General features: G+C 35.6%; 1 protein-coding gene across 2 annotated transcripts in view; it reads right to left on the bottom strand.

Annotated features, from left to right (window-relative positions):
* PTPRN2 (protein tyrosine phosphatase receptor type N2) overlaps positions 1 to 22434 on the bottom strand; it is a 635529-nt gene that overhangs the window by 340179 nt on the left and 272916 nt on the right. For both annotated transcript variants that reach the window (XM_086865041.1, XM_086865050.1), the window contains one exon: positions 11154 to 11233. In XM_086865041.1, coding sequence (XP_086721167.1) covers positions 11154 to 11233 — 80 coding nt within the window. The remainder of the gene's footprint in view (positions 1 to 11153; positions 11234 to 22434) is intronic.

Raw genomic sequence — 22434 nt, 5'->3', positions numbered from 1 at the left:
TAAATATAAATATAAATATAAATATAAATATAAATATAAATATAAATATAAATATAAATATAAATATAAATATAAATATAAATATAAATATAAATATAAATAATACCACACATTCACATATATGCATACAAATATACATTTACTCTGTACCACGGATTTCCCATAGTTCTCCAATTTCATATTGGATGTTTACTCCTAAGCACCCATTTAGTTAATTTTTGTGAACTATGATAAATGAAATTACTCTGTAGTATCAGTTCACTTATGCTCAGTGCAAATCTACAGTGAAAACTGGTTTCCACAACTTCTAATTACAAAACATTAGCTACCTGAGACTTCTCCAGCTGAGCAGATTAGCATAGATCTTCTCTGCTGACAGCTTTGACCTTCACTCCAGCAAACACTTGTCAAAATGCCAAAAGTAATTACCTGGCTGTTTAGGAAGGAGTAATGGGGTGTAGCTACCTACCTTTTCTTGTTACTGATCTAAAATGTCTATAAAACTTTGCCAAGAGGCACCCTCTGGATTTTGGCATATACATTTTTTTCTCATCTGTCTTTTTTTTTTGTCTTTTTAATCTGGTTTTTTGGTTTTTTTGGTTTTTTTGTTTTTTTCCAACAGACTATCAATATTTGCTCTATGATCTCCTGCCAGCCAATCCCATCACAATTCTGGGGAACAGTCTAAATAACCTACTAGATGGATCTTGCAACAAAAAACATTTCATGACTGCTGTCATCCTGATTTTGTTGCACTGATACGATCAGGAAAAAATATATTTAAAAGCAGCAGAAGCAATGCAGGGACAAATGATCATAATTATCCTATGGTGATGGTACTGTCTATCCTCCAAATTAACTTATACATTATAGCTTAATTTTTTTCATAAAAAGCCTTTTACTGTTCATATTTCAGATTTACAATTAAGAAAACTGAGCTGCACAGAATTTACAGATATTATTTGAAAAAATTATGGCTAGATTAAATCTAGAGATGTCTTTTGACTTCAGCCAACATAAAGTCATACGGTTTCTCTTAATCCGGAAGATTCAAATTTATGTAAAATATCTTTTACACATAACAAAGGGATTTAATGTTTTCCTGAGAACTAGGCAATGCTAGAAAGATTTAAGTATTTGCAGATTATTACAATGGTAAATAATCTCTAAATCCTGCAAACGACTTTCGGCAGACAATGGAAAACATCATCCCCAACTAAGAACAAGACCAAACGTGCTAAGTCCAACTCGATCTTATCTTGCGTGTCAGAATGGATATGTGGAGCTCAGAAAAACTCAGGGGGAGAAAAAACCCAACCTTCTTTGGCCAAAGATGGCCCAGAGAACAAACAATTCATGCAAGTCAAGTCTCCTGCCTTGTAGTTCCAACATCCCTAACCACAGTGCACCGGGCAGGAGCAGCAGCTGCTGAAGTAGCCTTCCATCCATAAAAGACTGCTTAAAACGAAGGCAACGTTAACACACAGATCTGAACACTGCTGACAAGTGTGCCCTTGTGAGCACTGCCAAAAAACTTCTCTTATCTTCAAATACTCTCCCAAAGCTCTCAAATAATTCCTAGTCCCACTATCAAGAGCTCATTACTTCCCCTCTCAGATACATCCCTCCACGAGCTATCAGCAGTAGAAGGTCATGCAAGTGCCTATTTTCAAGACAGATGATACGTGAATCCCCTGGACCTTCTAACTAAGCCTTTTTCAGCCAGAAACCCCCCACCTGCCCTTTCATCCAGGGTCACATTTGTGCCTCCTTCCCAAGATGTCAACCTGTAAATCGTGTTCTCCCGAGAGAACAAATTGTTCCCAGGTTCAGGGCAGCTGTCCTTACACACTGTTACCAAAACACCACACTTCTGGAGAAGGGCCTTTTCATGTTATTACTTTTCTCCAGGTAAAAGGGACAACAGGCTGATTCTAAGATGAGTATATTGATTTTCTGGTTTTTCTCTTGTGCTTTAAATAACAACTATTTTTCATAGACTCCTGAAGTAGCAGTGCTCTCACTCACAATTTTTATTCTTTGGTTGATATGGAAGCTATCAGCTGACATCACAAGACTGCTAATCATCCAATTTCATATATTAAAAATAGGATATTTAGTTACATCAGATAAAGACTATTTTCCTGTTTGTATCAACTAAAATAGAACACTATTTGTTCCACATTATCCCTGTTCCACATGGTGCCTAGTGTTTATTTGCATGCACAGTTTAAAATCATTAGGTTAATCTTCTTCCACATATTGAGAAGTTTTAATCAATCTGTCTAATAGGTGGGAAAAAAGGTACTGACTGTTCTTTCCAAAATAAAGATGAGGTTAAAATGCTATCTGGCCTAAATCAGGGTTTCTTCAATTCCCTTCCTTATGCTTACCTAGAAAGTTACATAATCATCAAAAAACATCACATAGCCAAACTCTTCTTTATATAAAAGCTGCCTGCTATATGCTTGCATTACCAGATTTCTTCTAACTGTTGCATTCCTAAACAATTTGTTTTAATATATTTGGGATCTGCTGGAAACAGTGATAGCTTCTTAACTGTACAGCACAAAAATACATAAAACTTTATTAAAGGACTATAACATTTAGAGGTGTCTGGAATTGTAATTATTATTGCTGGGTATGTCATAAAGCATATACATTTCAATTTTCCTGGAAAATGTGCTGCTTCTTATAAAAATGTGAAACAGAAGAAATTTGGCTAAATAATATGGTGAAATACAACATTAAGCAATTGTCCTGGGTTTGGGAATTTCTGCTTGCTTTAAGCCAGAAATAAAATTAGTGCTCAAATATTTTCGTCTGGGAACTTTTTGATGCTATGCCCACATCAGGACCCCCTGTACTGCTGCTATACAAAAAATAAAAGTGTTTTGTTTCAGTAACACGTTTTCAGTGCCATGGATTTTACAGCAGCTATTTGTTGATTTGCACCAACTAAAAACCATCCTACACATAAAATACACAGTTTCAAAAATCTGTGCAAGGAAATCTTTAGCGAAGTTAAATGGAAAAAGACTTTCCACTTCCATAGTCAAAAATTTATTGGGAGATTTCTTTGGCTTAAAAGAAAACCACTTTTCACCCCAACTACAAGGCAGTATGATCCTGGATTATTAGCTCTGTAGATGTGAAGAAGCCAACTGCAGGAATTTGGTTATTTAATGGTGTCACACATGGTAATTACCAACATTTAAATTTTTGTATTTTCACTTGATCTTAAATTAATTTTGAATTTTTAAAGAGCTTTAAATATGTTAGCAAAAGACAATGTAAAAAAGGAGACTTATGTAGAAGAAATCAGTATTTGCACCAGAAGATTTTAAGAAACCTATCAATAGAAAAACAAATATTTTTGAGTATGTTACCAAGAAGCAATTACAGGAAGAAGTTTTCCTAAAGTGTTCAAAATTCTACCATTCTGACTTCCACCAATCTCCCCAGATTTACATGCAAGATCTATGATGGCAGCTCTATCATCAACAACGTCTCAGTGATTCTGTAGATATTAGTAATGATTTTTCTCTCAAACTTTTAGCCACCTATGAAAAATGTCACTTCATATAATATATCTTTTCTCTTTGAATGTAGAGGCAACCTAGGCAACTATTTTTGAATAAATGCCTAACATTTAGACAGCTGCAACCAATTTAGATGAATTCTACCCTCGCTACTAAAACACATTTAGATATATTACCAGAGGGCTCTTTAAAATATTCAGCTTTAAAATCTCTATTAACCTCTAAACCACAACATAAATTACTTAAATAGAAGACTTATTTTGACCAGTCTCCATAGGCCTGCTTACAGATGTCAGAAAAAACCCCTCCTAACAGAAAGACACGAGTTTCAATCTAAGCTTCAATTCTGCTATTTCCATTGAACCTTTGGTATAACTGTGTCATTCAGGTACTAAATATTGTATTCCACAATATTCTAATATCTATTCTACACCAATAGTGGGGTTCTCTTTATTTTCATTTAATTGACTGTTTTCTATGAATGGGTGTAAATAAGAGGCATGAGAATGCAATGGCATAAACTATAATTGCTTTAAAATAAAGACTATTAACTACATTATGTTACTGAATACTTTTTGTTTTCTTCCCCAGGTCTACGAAATTATTAAGTAGTTTAACAATTCCCAATATTTAAGCAACTGGATTTATGGGTTTATGCCAGAATAGATGACATCACTTTATAAATTGAACAGAAGGAAGTTCTGCAGTTTTCTATTAAAAGAGAAAGTGGTTTCAAAGACAAAAAATATTTCTCCCTAAAATTAGATACTTCACCGTTATTCCTAGAGGAGAGGAGTGTATGTTAAAATGAATTCCATCCTTACTAATCACAGCAAAGAATACCATAATTAGAAGTCCATGGAGAAGAGTTATAACCACAGGTACTTGTTCTTCAAGATTGAGACACATTTTCTGAATGGTAGCACTTCTCACTTGTTCTATTTCTCAACAGAAGAACGAGGTGGGAAAGAAATGCCATCTTGAAAACTCATTAATCATTGTATCAGACATTTGGTACTGCAGGAGACAGTTCAGTTTCTGAATAATCTTTAAAACCATAATGACATCCTCTATTCAGCAACAGAAGGATTTGAGGAAAATAATTCAAATAGTTTTGATGGTACAGCAGGTGAAAGGAAATTGATCCACTATAGAGAGCTCAGGAGGTGAAAAAGGACAATATGAACTAAGGAGGCTTCAGTAGAAGAAACCAGGATTTGCACCAAAAGACTTAAGAGTCAAATCTTTATGTTTCACATTATAGACTGAAGAATTGCAATCCTACTTAAACCAGGGACATGGCAAGTGAAATCAGATCTACCTCACAGCCTCCTGGCTACATTGTTCAAATTTTCTGACACAGAAGCTGTCAATTCTCTTCAAAGATGAACTTCAAATTATTCACAGACACACTCTTTGTTACCATCTCAGAGTGCAAGATATCCAATGCACAGTCTACAAAAATCTAGATAAAGGGAAGGAAATCATCTGAAGACTTTAAACTTCTGTTTACTTCATCACAGCTGAATTATGATCTGACAGTGACTGACCAATGAATATTTTCAAAACAACCATCACTGCTCACAGTTGTGGGGTAGAAAAAGGAACCAAGACACTCTGCCAGCATGGACATGCTGGTGCCTGAAGCAACAGCCTTCATCTTGCTGTGACTTCTCTCAAGACTTCCAAAGCTCACACCAAAAGTCAACAAGAAAACCATGGCTGGCTATAATGATTTTGCTTTTTGAAATTGAAGTTTCCTCCTTTTGATGACACAGAATTCCTATCTCCTGCCTTGACAGTCACCATTAAAAACAAGGTGGATGTTATTAGCAAACCAGCACAAAAAAAAATTGTCAAATTTCATGATGCCAAGAGAAGCAGTACACTGGAGGCAGAATAAGGCATAAATACTTTCTTCATCAGCTGGATCCAGGCTCATGAAAAACTTGGCCATTTAGTTATCCTAATTAAGAGCTATGACATCCTGGACCACTCCAAACCAATAAGACACTAGCAGCTGAAAACACTACACAGCATAAGTTAACCCTAAGGCGTTTGAAGTATATGTTTCATTCAAAACTGCATTCAAAAGGATGGTGTTTTGTCTGTTCAGAGCTGCCAACTTCAACGAAAATATTCATGTTCAGTGTCAAAAAGTTCTACTGCATTTTTTTTTTGTTATGGATATTTCAGCTCAACTGTGATATGACCAAAGTTTGTAAATGCTAAATCTCAAAATCTGTAAGACCACAGATTTAATCATTTGCAGTCATTTAAATCTGCTGAGAAATTCTATATGGTTTTTTTATCTATTCCAATAACTTTGAGGCACTGTTTTTATTTAAATTAGCTAGTTATATTGCATAAGACAGTCAAATTTGAATAACAATATATTATTTTTGCATTTTTGTATTTCAACAGAATTAATTTTGTGATGTTTTATTTTCAGAATTAAATCGCTCATAGAGAAATGATTTTTAGACAAGAAGTTTGTATGACTCAAAAACTTACTCTCTAAGTCATAATAATACTCCCTTTCAGACCATGTGCAGAGTGATAATGTGAATTTCATCAACAGGGCAACAGGAAAGTAAAAAAAAGCCACAACAACAACAACAAGCTAACCCCAAAACCATCCAAACCAATGGTTTAATTAAAAGTTACAGAAATTAAGGAAAAAAACCAACAAACTGAAAACTTCTCTTTATGTCCCTACATACACATTAAATAAATCAAAATTTCTGACTTTCCTTACTCGTGTGTATCACAAGATATCTGAGGCTCACAAGACCTGTTAATTCCCCAATATCTGGTTATACACTGCCTTTTGTTGTGCTGTTTATCCCTGTCACTACCATGCCTATACCATGCACACAGCCCTTTGCTTTTCAGTCTTCACCTAAACACCTAAAATGTTGCACTTCAATACAAGAAGAACTGTAAGGATGACTGTAATGCTAAAAGGCATCTCAGCAGTGCTGAGTGCCTGTGCCCAAAACCTCTCTCCTACATCTCTTCATGTTTTCAGTATGACCATTACAAGCATCTGATGCCAAAATTTGTTTGGAAACTTCAGAAGTTTCCACTTTTCTAACTATCACTGTCCTTGCCTAAAAGGATTCTGGACTACATATAAAGAAATTTCTTTCCTCATTTCTATACCAAATACATTAAAATTTTATATAGAGTTATCTTACTGATAATTGCTCTCTCCTAGGTTTCTCTTGATTTTTAACTGAAGAAAAAAGAAATACACATTTGTTTGTCTAAATATTGTTGTGCCAACTGTAATTACTCCTAGAGCAGGTCACCTATGTCTTGAGAAAGTTTATTTCTTCAAAACATTGAGATGAAATTACACTGCACCACTGAACCTGACTTATTAAGCAGAAATAAGCCAGAGGACAGCTTCTTGAGGAAAGATGTATTCTATCATTTGAATGTCAAAGTGTGTGAAGCTGACAAAATCTTGGGTGTCCAGCTCTAGAACAAATAAAGGTATTGTTAATGTGAGAAAGCAAGCTATTCACAATTTTAAATTACTCTGTTGTCAGCTTCTCCATATAATTATGTAGCCTGAGAAACTGAAAAAAAAAACCCAACCAAAAGTAATCAAAACATTTACTCAGAATTGGAACCGCAAATTGCTGGAGAAAAACAGTTTCATCAGCAAGAATGTCTCTAAAGGATTTTAGAGAGCTTTTTTTGCTTCAAAATATTTTGCTTCAGGTTGTGTGTGCACCAAGAAGAATGAACCTCAAACTCCAAGACAACAGAGGAAACTGTTTTTATTATCATACTTCTTTATCTCTGGTTTTTACTGGATATTTTAAGTCATTCACCTCCTTGAATAGTTGTTAAATGGCCCCATGCCTTCTCTAACATGAACATTTTTCAAACTCCACAGAGGAGGATGGAAAACTTTATATATAGTTCCCTATATTTAAACCTTAAATAGTGCAAGGAAAATATGAAGCGTATCCATTTTGGTTATAAAAATATATGCTACATGAATAATAAGACTGAACTGCTTCACAGAAACTGTTCCTGTGGCTATCAGTGAGACTTGCACATACATAACACCTGCACAAATAGATTCCTTTTTGCAAATCTGAATCATTTACATTCCTATAGTTATTATGGCATCTGATTAGCTCAATTTCCAAATGATTTTCATTTCTAAGGATGTGACAGATTGTGAAATTCTTCTGTCCATTTGGTCTATCCATTTTCTGTAAACAAGGTCTGCTTTCTCAGCTCCTGGAGGAATGTCAAGTTACCTAATAGCAGAACACCATGGAATTATGCATTTACCTGTGCCTACCTTGGAAGTATGCACTGATTTATTCTCCTTTGGCTTCCCTTGGTTAATTAAATACTTGGAATACTTTTCTTCAAGACACGGTTGACTTTAAAAATTTATAATTACAACTAGAGCCTGAAAAAACTTCTTATGTAAGTATATATTGCTGTTGATTTTTTAAGAGAATTTATTTTTGGCTTAGAGATCTGGATGTAAGAAGTTTGCTTAAAATAAATGAACTGATTAGTAAGTACATGAACAAGCACTGAAACTTCATGAGTTAGAAAGGAAAAATAAGATACTTTAAAAATTGAAAACATTTAAAAATTGAAAACATTTGATGGATGGATAGAATTGTGAGCTCTTTTTCTTTCTTTCTTTTTTTTTTTTAAGGACAAACACGAGGTTATTCATGACAATACTATGGCCACACTGAAATACCAAGAGAAGTTTATGTAAGACTCCTATAAACCTCTTTCTGCAGCCATCAAAACCTGAAACTTTTAATTCACTAAGCAAGCAAGTTAGAAAATGCCTGGGATATTAATGTACTAAAGAGCAGATAAAATTACTGCATAAAATAGGAATTTAGATTGGTGAATCTGCAGAAATTCATAGAATAATAGAACATTAGGGCTGGAAAAGACCTCCATGACCATGAAGTCCAACTTTAACCAAATACCACCATGCCCACTGAACCATATCCCAAAGTGCCATGTCTGTTTGGTTTTGAATACTTCCAGGGATGGTGACTCCAATACTTCCCTGGACACTCTGTTCCAGGGCTTAACCACCCCTTTTTTCCACATTTTTCCTAATATCAAACCAAAACCTCCTCTGGCACAGCTTGAGGCCATTTCCCCTTTTTCTGTCATTTGTCTTAGAGAAGAGACTGACCTTCACCTGACTGCATCCTCCTTTCAGGTCGTTGTAGGGAGTGACAAAACCTTCCCTAAGCCTCCTTTTTTTCCAGGGGTAAGACCTCCAGCTCTCCCAGCCACTCCTCACAGGGTTTATGTTCCAGATCCTTCACCACTTGGTTGCCCTTTCTCTGGGGTGGCATTATTTTTGTCCCCAGAACCTCCCTACTTTGTCAGCAGCATTCAAGTTAAAGTTGAAAACAACTACTTTGATTCCAGCAGTAAAAAAAAACAGACTGTTACACCTTGAGTTTTGCTGAAATAAACAAGTCACAGCATTTTTACTTTTCAGAGTAGCTTGTTAGGAACAGGCCAAGACACATCAGGAATTTCCTGGATTTGACAATGTTTCCACAGTCTTGTTAAATTTCAGTGGATGCCAATTCCATTAATTTCCTTATATGTAAATTTTTGAACACATGTAAGCCTCATTATTCACAACTGTAAAAAATAAAAACTGCATTCAGATTTTTTTAAACCTGCCTTTTGCCAGTTTCATCTCTTCTTGCATTGCAAAACCAATTATACAGTCCTGTCCACATTCACTGTGCAACTCTAGAGCTGACAGACATTTCTTACAATATACATTTTTTTTTCCAAAATAAAGTTCCTTTCTTACTGCACCACTTGTTATATGCAAGATGTTCCATACTTACAGTCATGCCTTCTGCCTTTCCCTGAATCTTTCCATTTCAGCCAGAATTTCAAATCTCTGAGATATGAAAAGCAGTACTATATGTGGTATTTAAATACAGACAAAGGACATATTTATGAAAGAACAAATGATATTATTCTATTTTCTATTCCTTTCCAAATAATTCTTAAAACCACTTTCCTCGTTCAACAGGTAATGGAGACAGAACTGTCATTTTCATCAAACCACTTATTACTACACTAACTACATTACTATGTAGACCTTGTATTCAAAGCTATTTTTTCTCCATATGAAATTTTTTACAGTAATTTACAGTGAAATTCATCTGCCATTTTGAGTCAATTCACTGAGCTTTATACATTTCTAAGATCAACTTTCACCTTTAATACTGTGAATAATTCAGTATTAGCAGGATTTCTTACCTTCCTGCTCACTCTTTTCTAATTCACTTATAACTATGTTGAATATAACAGTCCCAGCACAGATCCTTCCACCTTTTATTTTCACTATCTTAGCCTTTTAGAAAACTAATACTTTATTCCTAATCTCTGTTTCTTGCCTCCTAACCAATTAGTTATTCACCATTTTTCTGTTCCACATTCCACATTTTGAGAAACTATTTTGGGAACTTCTGGGAAGACCTTGTCAAAAGCCTCTGGAAATTCAGGCAGGCTCTACCAACATCATCATATTTGTTGATCCTTTCAGAGAGATTCAACATATTTACAAGACAGGGGAAGTCACTGTTATAAAAGCCATATTAATTTGTCCCAGGAAAAGAATCATACCCATTCATGAGTCACAAAATTCAGTATTTATAGTCATTTTTGAGTTCTGACAGTACACATCTAGGGCTTTTTGACATGATAAACCCTTGCTACTCTTTAATCACCAGTTAACAAGACCCTTCTGCATGCAAAGGGTTCTGCAAAGGAAAGTTCTGGCATAGGAGCCACCCCAGTCCCTTCTGTCACTGAATTCATCCATGGCGAAAGCAAAAGGAGAACTTAATGAACACTGGGGACCCCAATCCTTATTTACATGAACTTTTCTTGTTTCTGTTTTCAAGTAATATTGCAACATGTTCATTTCTGATTTTTAAAGCCTATCAATTGAGGAATTTGGAGGCAAATCAGTTATCAATTCAGATACCTTGCAGAAATCATTTCTTGCAGTCAACAACTCCGTAATACAGGTAATAGCCAAGCTAAAAAGGAGTCATTAGAACAGTGGTACTTATTCAAAAGCAGCTGAATTCTAGAAATACAACCTTTACTTCCAAGATCAACTTGTCATTGAAACTGTTTAAACAGCACACCAACAAAGGCATATTTCTACTATTTTTTTCCTCCAGAAATTAAGGCTAAGGTATAATAACATTTTTGTTCCCTGAAAAAAACTATCAGAAAAGTGAAAGTATTACATCCTCTTTTACAAATTACTAATGTGGTTTTTTGAGCTTTTGACAACACTTAAGAGTTTTTCACCATGCTGGAACTTAACTATAAGCCTCTATTTAATTTTCTTGACAAACAAGGAAATTTCAAACCGTTTTAATGGACTCAAAGATGCTAAACTTCAATTTATCATGTGCCACTCACCTCTCAACTGTCTCTCCCTTTAAATGTCTTCCTCTGGGGAAACAGGATGTGTCTGTGCTGTCTGCAGTGGCACTGACTGCTAAACGAAGGTGGGTGGTCACAGTTTGGGAAAGGAGGACAGGGACTTACCTGCTTCTTTGGCAACATCTGCAGTTGAAATATTTTGGAGGTTTGAGTGCACTCGGAAGGTCACAGCTGGTCCCAGCACGCTGAAAGAGATTATTAAAAAAATGTAAGATTCATAATCAAGAGACATGGCATAATATTCCTTATCAAAATAGGCTTTTAAAGAGAACCTATTAAGACACCATTTAGCCCTCTTCCTTTTGCTTCATTAGCTACATTTGCATACATTTTTATACCTCTTGTGGTTTCCTGTGTGTATTTTGTGCCCGTCTGAAAGAATTTCAATGACATTAACTAAACTTCAGAACACTCCTGTAAATAATATTCTTATTATGAAGATGGCAAAATGGAGACACTGAAATTGCTATTCACTCAAGTACAGCATAGATCATCACTGGAATTCAGCATCCAGAGAAGATTACATGTATTTTCACATTTCATATTCCTAATATCAACATAACTTCAGTTCCTCTTGTCACAACTGCAAATCAGAGGGACAACAGAGAAATTCAAAATATTTATCTTAATCATATTCTGCAAGAATATGTGTGGAGAAGAGATTCTGGACATATCTGATCCAATAGGTGGTTTTGACCAGAAAAATGCCACGAAGTATTTATAATTTAACAACAGAGGTGATCACCTCTTGGGACAATTTCTGAGGGGAAATTATTTGACTCCGTGGAGACCTTTCTGCATGTAGCCTGATGGACCTTTATGGAACTAAAATGTATAAGACATTTACAGAGGAAAGTACTGATTAACCAGATGTAGAGTGGCATTGTACTCAGAGTGCCACCAAAAAATATCATTGGACAATTTTAAGGAAAAATAAATCTGTATTAGTAATGTTGCATTAATTGTCCATCCATCCCAATAAACACCTTACATGTACATCTGATGAAAGGAAAGAAGAAATTTCAGGCATGATGTCCTTCAAACTATGCTTAAATACTTCTTTAAAATCATGTAAGAAAAATACACATAAAAATACAGTGAATGTATTTTATTTAAAATCATGCAAGAAAAATACACATAAAAATACCGTGAATGTATTTTTGAAGAAAAATCTCTGGGGAACAGGAGACTATCTAAATTATAATGTAAGAATTTACAGAAAAGAAGAGTGAAGGGTCTCAAGAAAAACAAAAATTGGCACTATTTTATAGACATTTACTTACATAATATGTATTATGCAAGTTCCTAGGGTTGTTTTAACTCATAATATCAGTGAAAAGAATTACATTTATACTACAATGAAAAACCCTGCTCAAAAGGTGAAGTGCATGGGCTGGAACTGTACATGTAACAGCTTTTGACATCCTATGGCTGTGGCTTAGGGGAGAATAAAATCAGAAGAACTGCTGGATAAAAGAAATAACTTGAAAAATATTTTCTTGCAGGGCTTGAAACGAAGTATTTAGTTATTCTTTTAGTAAAATGTTCACCTCTTACAATCACAGAATGGAGAGCACTTAATGAAGTGTGCTTAATTGAATCACATATATCCTAGACAGAAATACCTTTAAACTTTTTCCATTTCAGGCAGAAAAAACCTTTTCTTAACTATAAGACTTTGCTTTGAGGTCACAAAGGGAATCAGAGTAAGAATAAGGATAAGGAATATCCTTTCATCTTTTACTAGCAAAGCATGCACTGCACACATTTTATTCTGGAGTTAACAGGGACTGCCATTAATCAATCATTTTTCTCAAAGTACTCTTAGGAGGAGGGGAGAAAAAGAATACAGATTTTACTGTTAAAGGACACTCTAAAAGCCTGGTCACTGATGGTCAAGAAACACTTTAAATAATGCCAGGCAATTGTAAAACATTTTTCAATATCATATTAATGTAATAGATTAAAATAATCAATGATTGCAAAGTACTTTTTATTTGAGATAACTGTTTAACAAAAATCCAGACTATTTTGCCACTAACCCTGAGATAATCAACCATAAAATGCATCTGTTTCAGGATACCAAACACTAACTAATCTTGCACTGTCCTTCTTTCTGTGTTGCAAACATAAGAGAAATGCTGATTCCTCTTCAGCTGCTCAGATAGTTACAGTGCCATTAGCAGTCTGCTTTAAATAATAGCAGCACCACCCCAGTACACAGCTCTTGCATGACCAAGATAGCAGGGAAAGAAAAACTAATTTCAGATATTCCCCCCAAATCTTTACGCATAGGCCATTATAGCTGAGAACGTAGAACCAACACAAAATTTCAGCTACAATGTAATTGCACTTCAGCTCTATCCACAAAGACAGAAAGTTCCCTGCCCTCCTTCCCTTACCTGAATATTTTACTTTTATCTCTCAGCTGCTCCCCACTTCCTCCCACTTCTCCTGCCTTGCCCCACTCCTTGCAGCCCTGCACTTCCTGGCATCAGTAAAATCATATAGATTGAAACTGGATCATTTCAGTGACCCAGCCCAGGCAGTGAGAGACAGGGATTTCCAAGGAGTGAAGCCTGTCAGCAACCATCCCACTATTCTCTACTGACTCCACCTGGAGAACCCAGGAACACGAGAAGATCCAAGTCATGCCCATATCAGTGTTGCCACAAGTACTGTCATTTCTCATCACTGCTCAGGGAAACAAGAACAAAAAAAAAGACGAGGGAAAAAAATTCCTTGTGCCAGTGGGATGATACTGAGTTAAGACCATCCTCTTGCAGGAACAAATAAATCTCAGAATCATTTAAAACACCCACTCATATGTTACTCTGTGGGACACTGTATTCCTCTACTGTAGCAATTGAATTCTTGTATGTAAGAAATTACCTGAGCACCACATCAGCATGGCTTCACTAGGAATACTTGCAAAATACAGAAAATAAAACAGCTTTGTCACAACATTTTGCACATTGGCATTCTGTTTATTTAAAAGCAAACAAAAGACATTGAGATTACTTGGTCAAAATTGCATTTCTACTTGATGTTTTGGGAACTGACTGCTTCAGAAGCTCATAAAATGAGATTTTTCTCATGGGGGGCTTCTGGCAAAAGCACTCAATAAATAAACATTTCAATAACAAAAGATGCCCTTTAGGGAATTCCTCACTGTTCATTATGTCTTGGATGAGAACATTTAAACAAAACCATTAATTATTTGACTGCAAAATATTTTTAAAAGACTTTTTAACAAGAGGTTGACCAGCCTGAAAAAAGGTTCCAAGATGTATAAAATGCACCCCTGATAGGAACTTTAAGTTGAGTAGATGAGACTTTCCTGTGTCAGACCCTCTGAAACCTGCCTAACACTTATTGCAATGTCTTCAAACTGCTCTAAATACAGAGGCTCACCGAAGTGCACACATTTATTTATAAGCTGCTGAACTGCAAGCAAACCATTCCCACAGACAAGAGAGGTGCTGGAGGAGCAGAGGCATCACTGCTGCCTGGTACCTTACCCCAGGCAGCACTCACCAGCTGGGCAGGAGAAAACAGTCACACGGAAACCACACTGTCCAGGCTGAAACCTCACCCACATCTGACATCTGCTGCAACTGAGGTTAAAAATGTTAGATGGTATTTTTTGTCTATCCCTACCCTGAGCTGCCCCCCTGTAAAAATGTAGTAATTTTTTTCTGACACAAATGAATTTATACTCACTTAAGTAAGTGAAGATTGTGAATTTTAGAAGGACTCTGGACTATACAATGTAATTGCACTTACCACTTTTTTCTTATACTTTACAATTTTTATTGAATAAAGGTAAGCAGTTCTTGCTTCAAGGCTAATAAATAGTGACTTACCCCCACACAAAATGTAATGTCTGTTGCAATGACCTGCTAAATTTATTATTCAAACTTTACCAATTAATTTCCCCCCCCGTTGGCTGTCACAACTTTTGCCTTTTTATTTTTTTTTTTACTTACAACAATGTTGCCTTCAGTCATAATAAGGGGTTATTTTACAAAGACATTCAAAGCATATTGCACATTGTCACCCTTATGTGCTGTTGTCTTTTATTCTGTTTACTAGAGATGAAATAATTACAGTGTTTATACCAAAATGACTTGAAGGTTGATTGCTGATTTAATAATATCCCCTCCCCTTGGGTTTATATTTCCCATCTGAAGGTGGGAGGGTGCACAATACACACAGAAAAAAAGAATATTCTTTGTGTAAAATACAAGTATTTCCTTTTGTTAATTGTTTTACGACTAACAGCATTCTTATATTTTCCCTGTCAACAAATGAATGATCTGGATAAACAGAGCTGGAGCGTGATCAATATGGCAAGGTCCATATCACTTTCAAGCCGTAGGTTATAATTATATTTATGAATGACAGGATTTAAATCTCCATAAATTATGTACCAAGCTTTTCATGCCTGCTCCTCTCCCTCGTGTGCGTGTACTTCAGCATTACAGTATCACACCACATGTTCTCTGAGAGATGCAGTCACAGTCTATCATACCCCCTAGTGGAAAAGGATTTGAGAAACAAGTGCCAACATGGGTCTGTGTACTCCTGAAGATGAGACATAGAGCTGATGCCAGATGGAAACGATCTGAGGTGGCATCTCATTTTTAAGATCCAGGCAGAGTGCAATTTCTCAAGACTGGGGGAAGATGAGGAGATCAGAATTGGCTATTTCCAACATGAAACATTCTCTTAATGACCCTATTTTATAAAACAGGGCTTGCCTTAATAAAGCTTAGATTTGAAATTAAAGTCACTACTTGTCTATATGTTCATTTCAAAATCCTTTAATCTCTGGAGGTTAAGAAAAGCAATTAGCAACGCTCCAGAGGACTGTGCAAAGCAAATTTTATAGCAGTGAAGGTAATTGTCTCAGGAAACGTTTGGTGGCCTTGAACTAATGACTTGCAATGTGTACACATTTCTATGCTTTCTGTGTTTAGGAATTTGAAGCTTATGTCCATTGTTTATACTGCACTGAAGCCTCCTTTTCACATTCTCAATTTTGGAAAAAACACGATGCTCTTGCTGCTGTAACTGTTTTATATATTATATTTAGAGGTATATAAACATACTTATGTCAAATCAAATCAATGGGGAAAAGCACATAATTAGCAGAAGCATTTTTATACTACAGTATGTTTCTACAGCATGATTTATAGAGAAAAGCAAAGGCAAAAAATCGTAGCTGGACACTGACACATAATACATTAATGGATTAAGAAGTGTACACTGGCTAGTTTGTTCTCCTTCTGACACTCAGAGTACCTGTAAATCAGTTTACTACTTGATTCAAGTTTGACCAACATTTTTGACCAGAACTGCTGACCAGAATTTATTTTGTGAATCATTGCATCTTACTGTATTTACTTTACACAAGCAGGTACCTGACTGAGATTCAAAGATTCGGGAAAGCTTGAAAAGGATGTGCTGTGCTGACCCACTACAAAATAACATCCCTGAACTGTTGAGTAGAGAATTATTGATCATCACTCAGACTTAATACTAAAAAGGCACGCATCTCTCACTTTTTAATATCTTTACTGTTCAATGATTTGCTTCACTTTGCACCTGGACTGCAGAAATATCAATGTGAAGCTGTATGTATTCTCACATTCCTATTGACAGGTATGTATGCACAGCCAGTGATCAATTAAAAAATCTTTTTCTTTTTTAGCAAAATGAGTTTTTCGAGCCCTTCTCAGGAAACTCTCAACATGCTCCCTAAAGTGCAGAATGATGCAGTGTTCCAGAATACCCTGCAACACAGCAAGTAATATATTATCTATTAATATTTATATCCTTCATATACATTAAGCATGAACAGTTTACACCATTCTCTGAAGTGTTCCTACACTAAACACAGCATGGAGAGAGAAAGTTAAGGAGTTGCTGTACTGGCATTACACCTGGTGACACCTGGTGACACGGACAGTGACCAGGTGCTAAAGATGGAAAAGCAAAATCCTTGCTAAGGGAGACACTAATTGCAGTGCCCACCAGGTAGTGGCTGAGTTCCTCTCACTGCTTGAATTTCATTAGAGGGGTTTTCACCAGGCAGCTGGGAGGGATAACAGGTAGACCACAAATATTAGAAAGACTGACAGTTTCAGAGCAATCACATCTTGCAAATGTAGCTACATAGAAACAAAACTTTGGTCTGGATTTGATGGTTGCAGCCCAGATTTACTTCTGCTAGTTACATTCTTCATAAACCAGGTAAGACCTTGTGGTGCCCTCTTCTCTCCCCCTGTCACAATAAGTGCTGAGGAGTGACTGCACAGAGCAGCATTTCAGGGGCACAGAAGAGGTTGCAAGGTGTTCAAATAATGAAATGCCTGACACACTACCATCATTAGAATAATTTCCAGACTGAAGTCACAGAAAAGGGACGACTGGTCCAGGAAGGGATACTTTCCAATAACAGCAGTCCATGGCTGGTGGGTCTCTGATACCGATACTAAAAGATGGAGCTTTAATTATTTTACATTAATCATTAATTTTGTATTAATCATTTAATCTATATGCATCAAAATTGCGCTAAGTACACTGATCCTAATTTACATTGCAAAAGATGATGAAAGAGTATTTTAAAGATTTTACAACTTACTTCATCTGAGGTGAAGATTATTTTGCTAAGCCTACAATTTAAATGATTTTAAAAAGAGACAACGCTTAATTTAGAGATTGATGCTACACTCAGTTTGCCCTATTTTTATTCTTCACAAAATGCAACTTTTGATGATTACTCAATATCTATGAATAATTTGCAGAGTTTTAAAATAATTTTTCTATTAATCTGTCACAAGCCATGAAACTTGACATTTTCACCACACTGAGTACATGAAAGTTGCCAGCTTTGCCTGCCATGCAAATAAGGTTCTTAATTACAGTATTTAAAAGAACAAACCATACAAGCGCTATAATTTCTTATGGTAAAAAAAAAAGGGTTTGGACCCTGTGAGGGGGGGCAAAATGGTCTCAAAAAGCTTCTTAAATGTACAGTGATTTTTCTTCCACTCCCCAAGGATTAAGCTAAAGGATAAAATTTATGTCATTAAAAAAAGAAAAAAAAAAAAAAGCATTCTATTAATATTTCCATTCTCCTTCTTCATACTTTTATATCTACAAAGAGCAGACATTTTTAATTTTCACCCAGTAAGCCTTCAATGGATTTTACTGGCTTCAGCCCTCCTCACCCACTACACACCTGTGTTGTTAATGGAACTGGTATAAAATTTGTCTGCTGGGATGACACTCACCTTTTGCTCTGCTTGCACAAGTGACTTTTAATCCTTAATGAGGAGCATGACTCACATGTTAGGGTTGTTACAGAGGTCCAGGTTCGGAAAGCTCAGAGCTTTGATAGGATCCATGTAGGACACAAGTTTCTTGCATCAGTATTAGGCAGCACAACCAAAGACAAAAGAACCCCAAACTTTGCTGCAGTCTTAGTTCAAAAGGCTACCAAATTCTGAGTGCTGCAAGCACAGCCCTCCTGCTTGTCCTCAGAAGGATCTGTTGGTTTCTCCTTTAGCTCTGAGAACACCAATAAGAAGATTTGTTCTTGAGGCTCCCCTGCCAGCTCTGAGGTCGAGATATTTCCTTGGCAAATTTCACTACAAGTGGAATTTATTGGTCTTTTTCAGTTGTACCTACAGATGTATATTTGCTCTGTCTCTATGGCTCTTAAGGAATACAAACCCTTCCACAGGCAAGTTATAATTCAACTTATTGGCCTGTTTATGCAATATTTACTGGCTAGGCAGTAACAAAAATGCTAAAGAATTGCTTATCCTTTTTGGCTGGGTCAGCAGGCATGTAATACTCATGAAATCCAACCATCCAAGTCACAAAATGGGAGAAGAAAATGTGTGTTTGTACTTCTAGGAGAATCAGGTAGCCAAGGGCAAAAGGATCAAGACAGACATACACATAAAATAATTTTTATATTTCTTCTAAGAGGTTATTCTTTCAAACAAATCCCTAGATGAAAACTTAATTTTTTTTTCATTTCTAATATTAGTAATTCTATTTGTGGATGAAGTTTTAGTTCAAGAGTGAGAATCACTGTTCTCTGTTTCTATTCTCATATCTGTCATCAAGTCCTGGACCATTTTAGGGAAAATGAAGCAAACTGTCTTGGGTTTCAATCTACCCATCTGTAGAATGGAAATTATTACCTGAAAACAGTATGTAAAGTGTTAAACAAATTAAATACCATTGTATTTATGCACACACTCAATGACTTCCTTGAAAGAAAGGAGTATATCCTACCTACCCTATAATGTTATGAACTTTGGTTTTATTAAAAATGGAATATGATGGCATTCTCAGTCACACAGAGAGATAAGTAGTAGAGAAATATGAAGTTAAAAAAAGATAGACTTCAGAAGTTCACATATCTGTAAAAACCTTCTCTTGAGAAAGGACCCAGAAGTTCATGGAAATGTACCAATAATAGTGGATTCATTCTGCTTTTGATTATGAAGGTGCAAATCCTCTGTTTTAATGAGATGAAATGTTGTAATGGAAAGCCTAGAACCATATATATTATTTGCAAAAATCTCCTTAGATTTTATGGTCTTTCTCTTTTGTAACCTAGAATTCATAAAATGCTGCAGGCCAAAATCCTTCCTGTTATTTTAATGATTTTTTATATTTTTTTCTAGCAGGAAAGTTACAGTGGAAAAGGCAAAATTATCTTGGCTATATGCACATTCATTTAAGAAAAGAACACAAATGTATTGTACCTCAGGGGGAAAAGCCAAAAGACTAATGCAATGCTAAAGTTGTGGAATCACTCATTTTTAAATAAAGAAATGTATAGCTTAAATTTTTACCATTTTTTTTTCCTTATCATCATTCTTCTAAAAAGTGATGAATCTTTATATTATAAATTAGTTGTCAAATGAGACAATATGTACCAGAAAACACAATGTAAATTCTTATAAATGCCTGCATGCAATGAGTTACAGCAATACATTTTTCACATAATTTGTTTCCCAGACTCATTAAATCTGTGGGAAAAGTCAAGTTTGAATCAAAGCAGTTCCATTATTTCTGAGTTATGCTTTTATAACACTTTAAATATGATTATGTCAAATAACCACAGTTATTTGTTTGCTATTCAAAGTCAGAGAGCGGATGACAAATACTGCTCAACTTTCTTGAAAGGTCTATCTTTTTATTGAGACTAAGCATGGTACAGTTCAAATTGAAATACAAATCTTGCTTAATTTCTAGACAACAAATAGGGTGGGAATTAAAAAACCAAAATCTACTTCTAGTTAATATTACAGCATCTTAAAGAGAGCAGGATGAGTTATAGAACATTCCTTTCAGTAAATTTAAATTACATAGACAGCAGAATCCAGAATCTGCCAATCTGGGGAAAAAACTTTGCAAGAATATTAATCCACACATGTTCAACATAAAACACAAGAAAAGATTAATCACACCAAATCAAGGAATCAATGGAATCATGGAGAATCTGCACAATGGAGGGAACTTTTCAAATACAAACCTAACAAGACCCTGTGCTACCTGTCATACCACTGCTCAGTGGTTAAATAATCCTCCCTCACACTATCCATCCTGCCTCTCGATAATTTCTCGAGTTGTTTACATTTAGAGCATACATACTCCACATGTCATAACCCATCAGCACAAAGGAGTGAAAATGCCAAGTACTGTTCCAGTGCTTAGGTTCTGGATGACTGAGTATGATTAACTGGTCAATTGACTGTTTTAGGTGTTATAAAAATAACACGGCAAACAATGAGCAAAACCTACAGCGCACGATTAGGACACTACGGGCAACGCGCGTTTGTAATGGGTGAGGCTGGGAGATCCGCTCACCACTCTGCCTGCCCAACACTTCCAATTTCAAAGTGTTTTAAGCGTCTCCAAACTTTCACCACTCGGTTTGATTTTCAGATATCCTCCTCAGTTCAAGTTCTTTTCACTGGGATGGTTGGCTGGCTTTTCAAATTGTATTTATTCCAGCCCAACAGTTCCAGCTCTTCCTAAGAGCAGGGATAATGACAGGCAGGGTTTGGTTTGGTTGTGTAAGGCCTGTTCTTTGAAAAGGAAGTGCAAAATGTCTCTAACTCCAGTACTTGCAAACAAGAGATTTGTAGTATAAAAAGAACGTGCTTGTAACTGTGCTCATGATAAGCCTTCCAAATTCAAGTTTTTGTTAAAATCACTGTTTACACAAAACTATTATAAAAACATGATTAACGGTATGGCCATGCTACTGTACAACAGGAAAAATCAATCTTACTTCAAATACAGAAATGCAGCCTGTCTTTTAAAAGTTTTTTTTCAGTAGGATCCTTAAAATTCAAAGATGAATGATGGTCAAATAGTAGAGAAGACCAATAGTTTCAATGTTTTGGGGCCTTAATTTCAATTTTATCAGACTTCAGCAAGTAAGTAGCAAATGAAGTATAGAATAACAAAGATTTAAAGGCCCTACTGTTACTTTAAATTCTGATGGAATCAATCACAGTTCATTTGAGGAAAAATAATTTCAGGAATTAATTTATTTAAAGGCCAAATACCAATGTCTGAATGGAGAGCTGACTTCTGGGACTACTGAATGCTCAGGAAATTGAATGCTCAGCAGACTGAAGCCAATGGGATCTCTGTCTCAGTCAGTAAAGTTCATTTCAGAAAAGGCTGAGTAAGTATCCACTGAGACACTGGACACCTCATGGCAGTAAATGCTTTGACACTAATCTTTTCATGCATTACTCCAGCTCTGGATGGTCCTAATAAAATCCCATATCTCATATGAGTTAAATATATCAATTCGTGTTTGCCAAGCATTTTGATAGTATAGTGAAGAGCACTATAGGAAAAAAACCCACAAACTAAAACAGAAGGAAATGGGGTTTCTGACCTCAAAGCAGAATTTGAATAAAGTGCAATAAATAAAACCTGAAGTCACACATTGAACAATGAAAATAAAATGGAAAATTGAAGAGCTACTCATTAACTGAGGATTTCTTTTCTGCTCATGAAATAAAACAGTTGGCTGTAGAAAAATACATAGATGTGATTCAATATTTCAGAAGTCCATCATAATTAGTGTTATTCAAAAGATTGGTCACCGGAACAAAACGAAATAAAAAAATGGATGGAGTTCAGCCCAAAGTCAATGTTTTGTTTATCTTTATCACCTAAATAAAAGCATTTTCCTTATAAGTCAAGCTTAGTTAAATTTTGAAACTAGTTATTACTTTGAATTTATATATTTTCTTTTCAAAATGTCAAATCACATATCTGTGTCTGCTAGAAAATTTGAAAGGTATTTCAGCTGAAGTCTTCATATGATTTC

This window comes from Cyanistes caeruleus, chromosome 1 (assembly GCF_971803275.1).
Source record: "Cyanistes caeruleus chromosome 1, bCyaCae1.hap1.1, whole genome shotgun sequence".
Classification (NCBI taxonomy): Eukaryota; Metazoa; Chordata; class Aves; order Passeriformes; family Paridae; genus Cyanistes; species Cyanistes caeruleus.
Note: the sequence above shows the minus strand (reverse complement) of the source record. Positions and strands in the feature narration are given on the sequence as shown.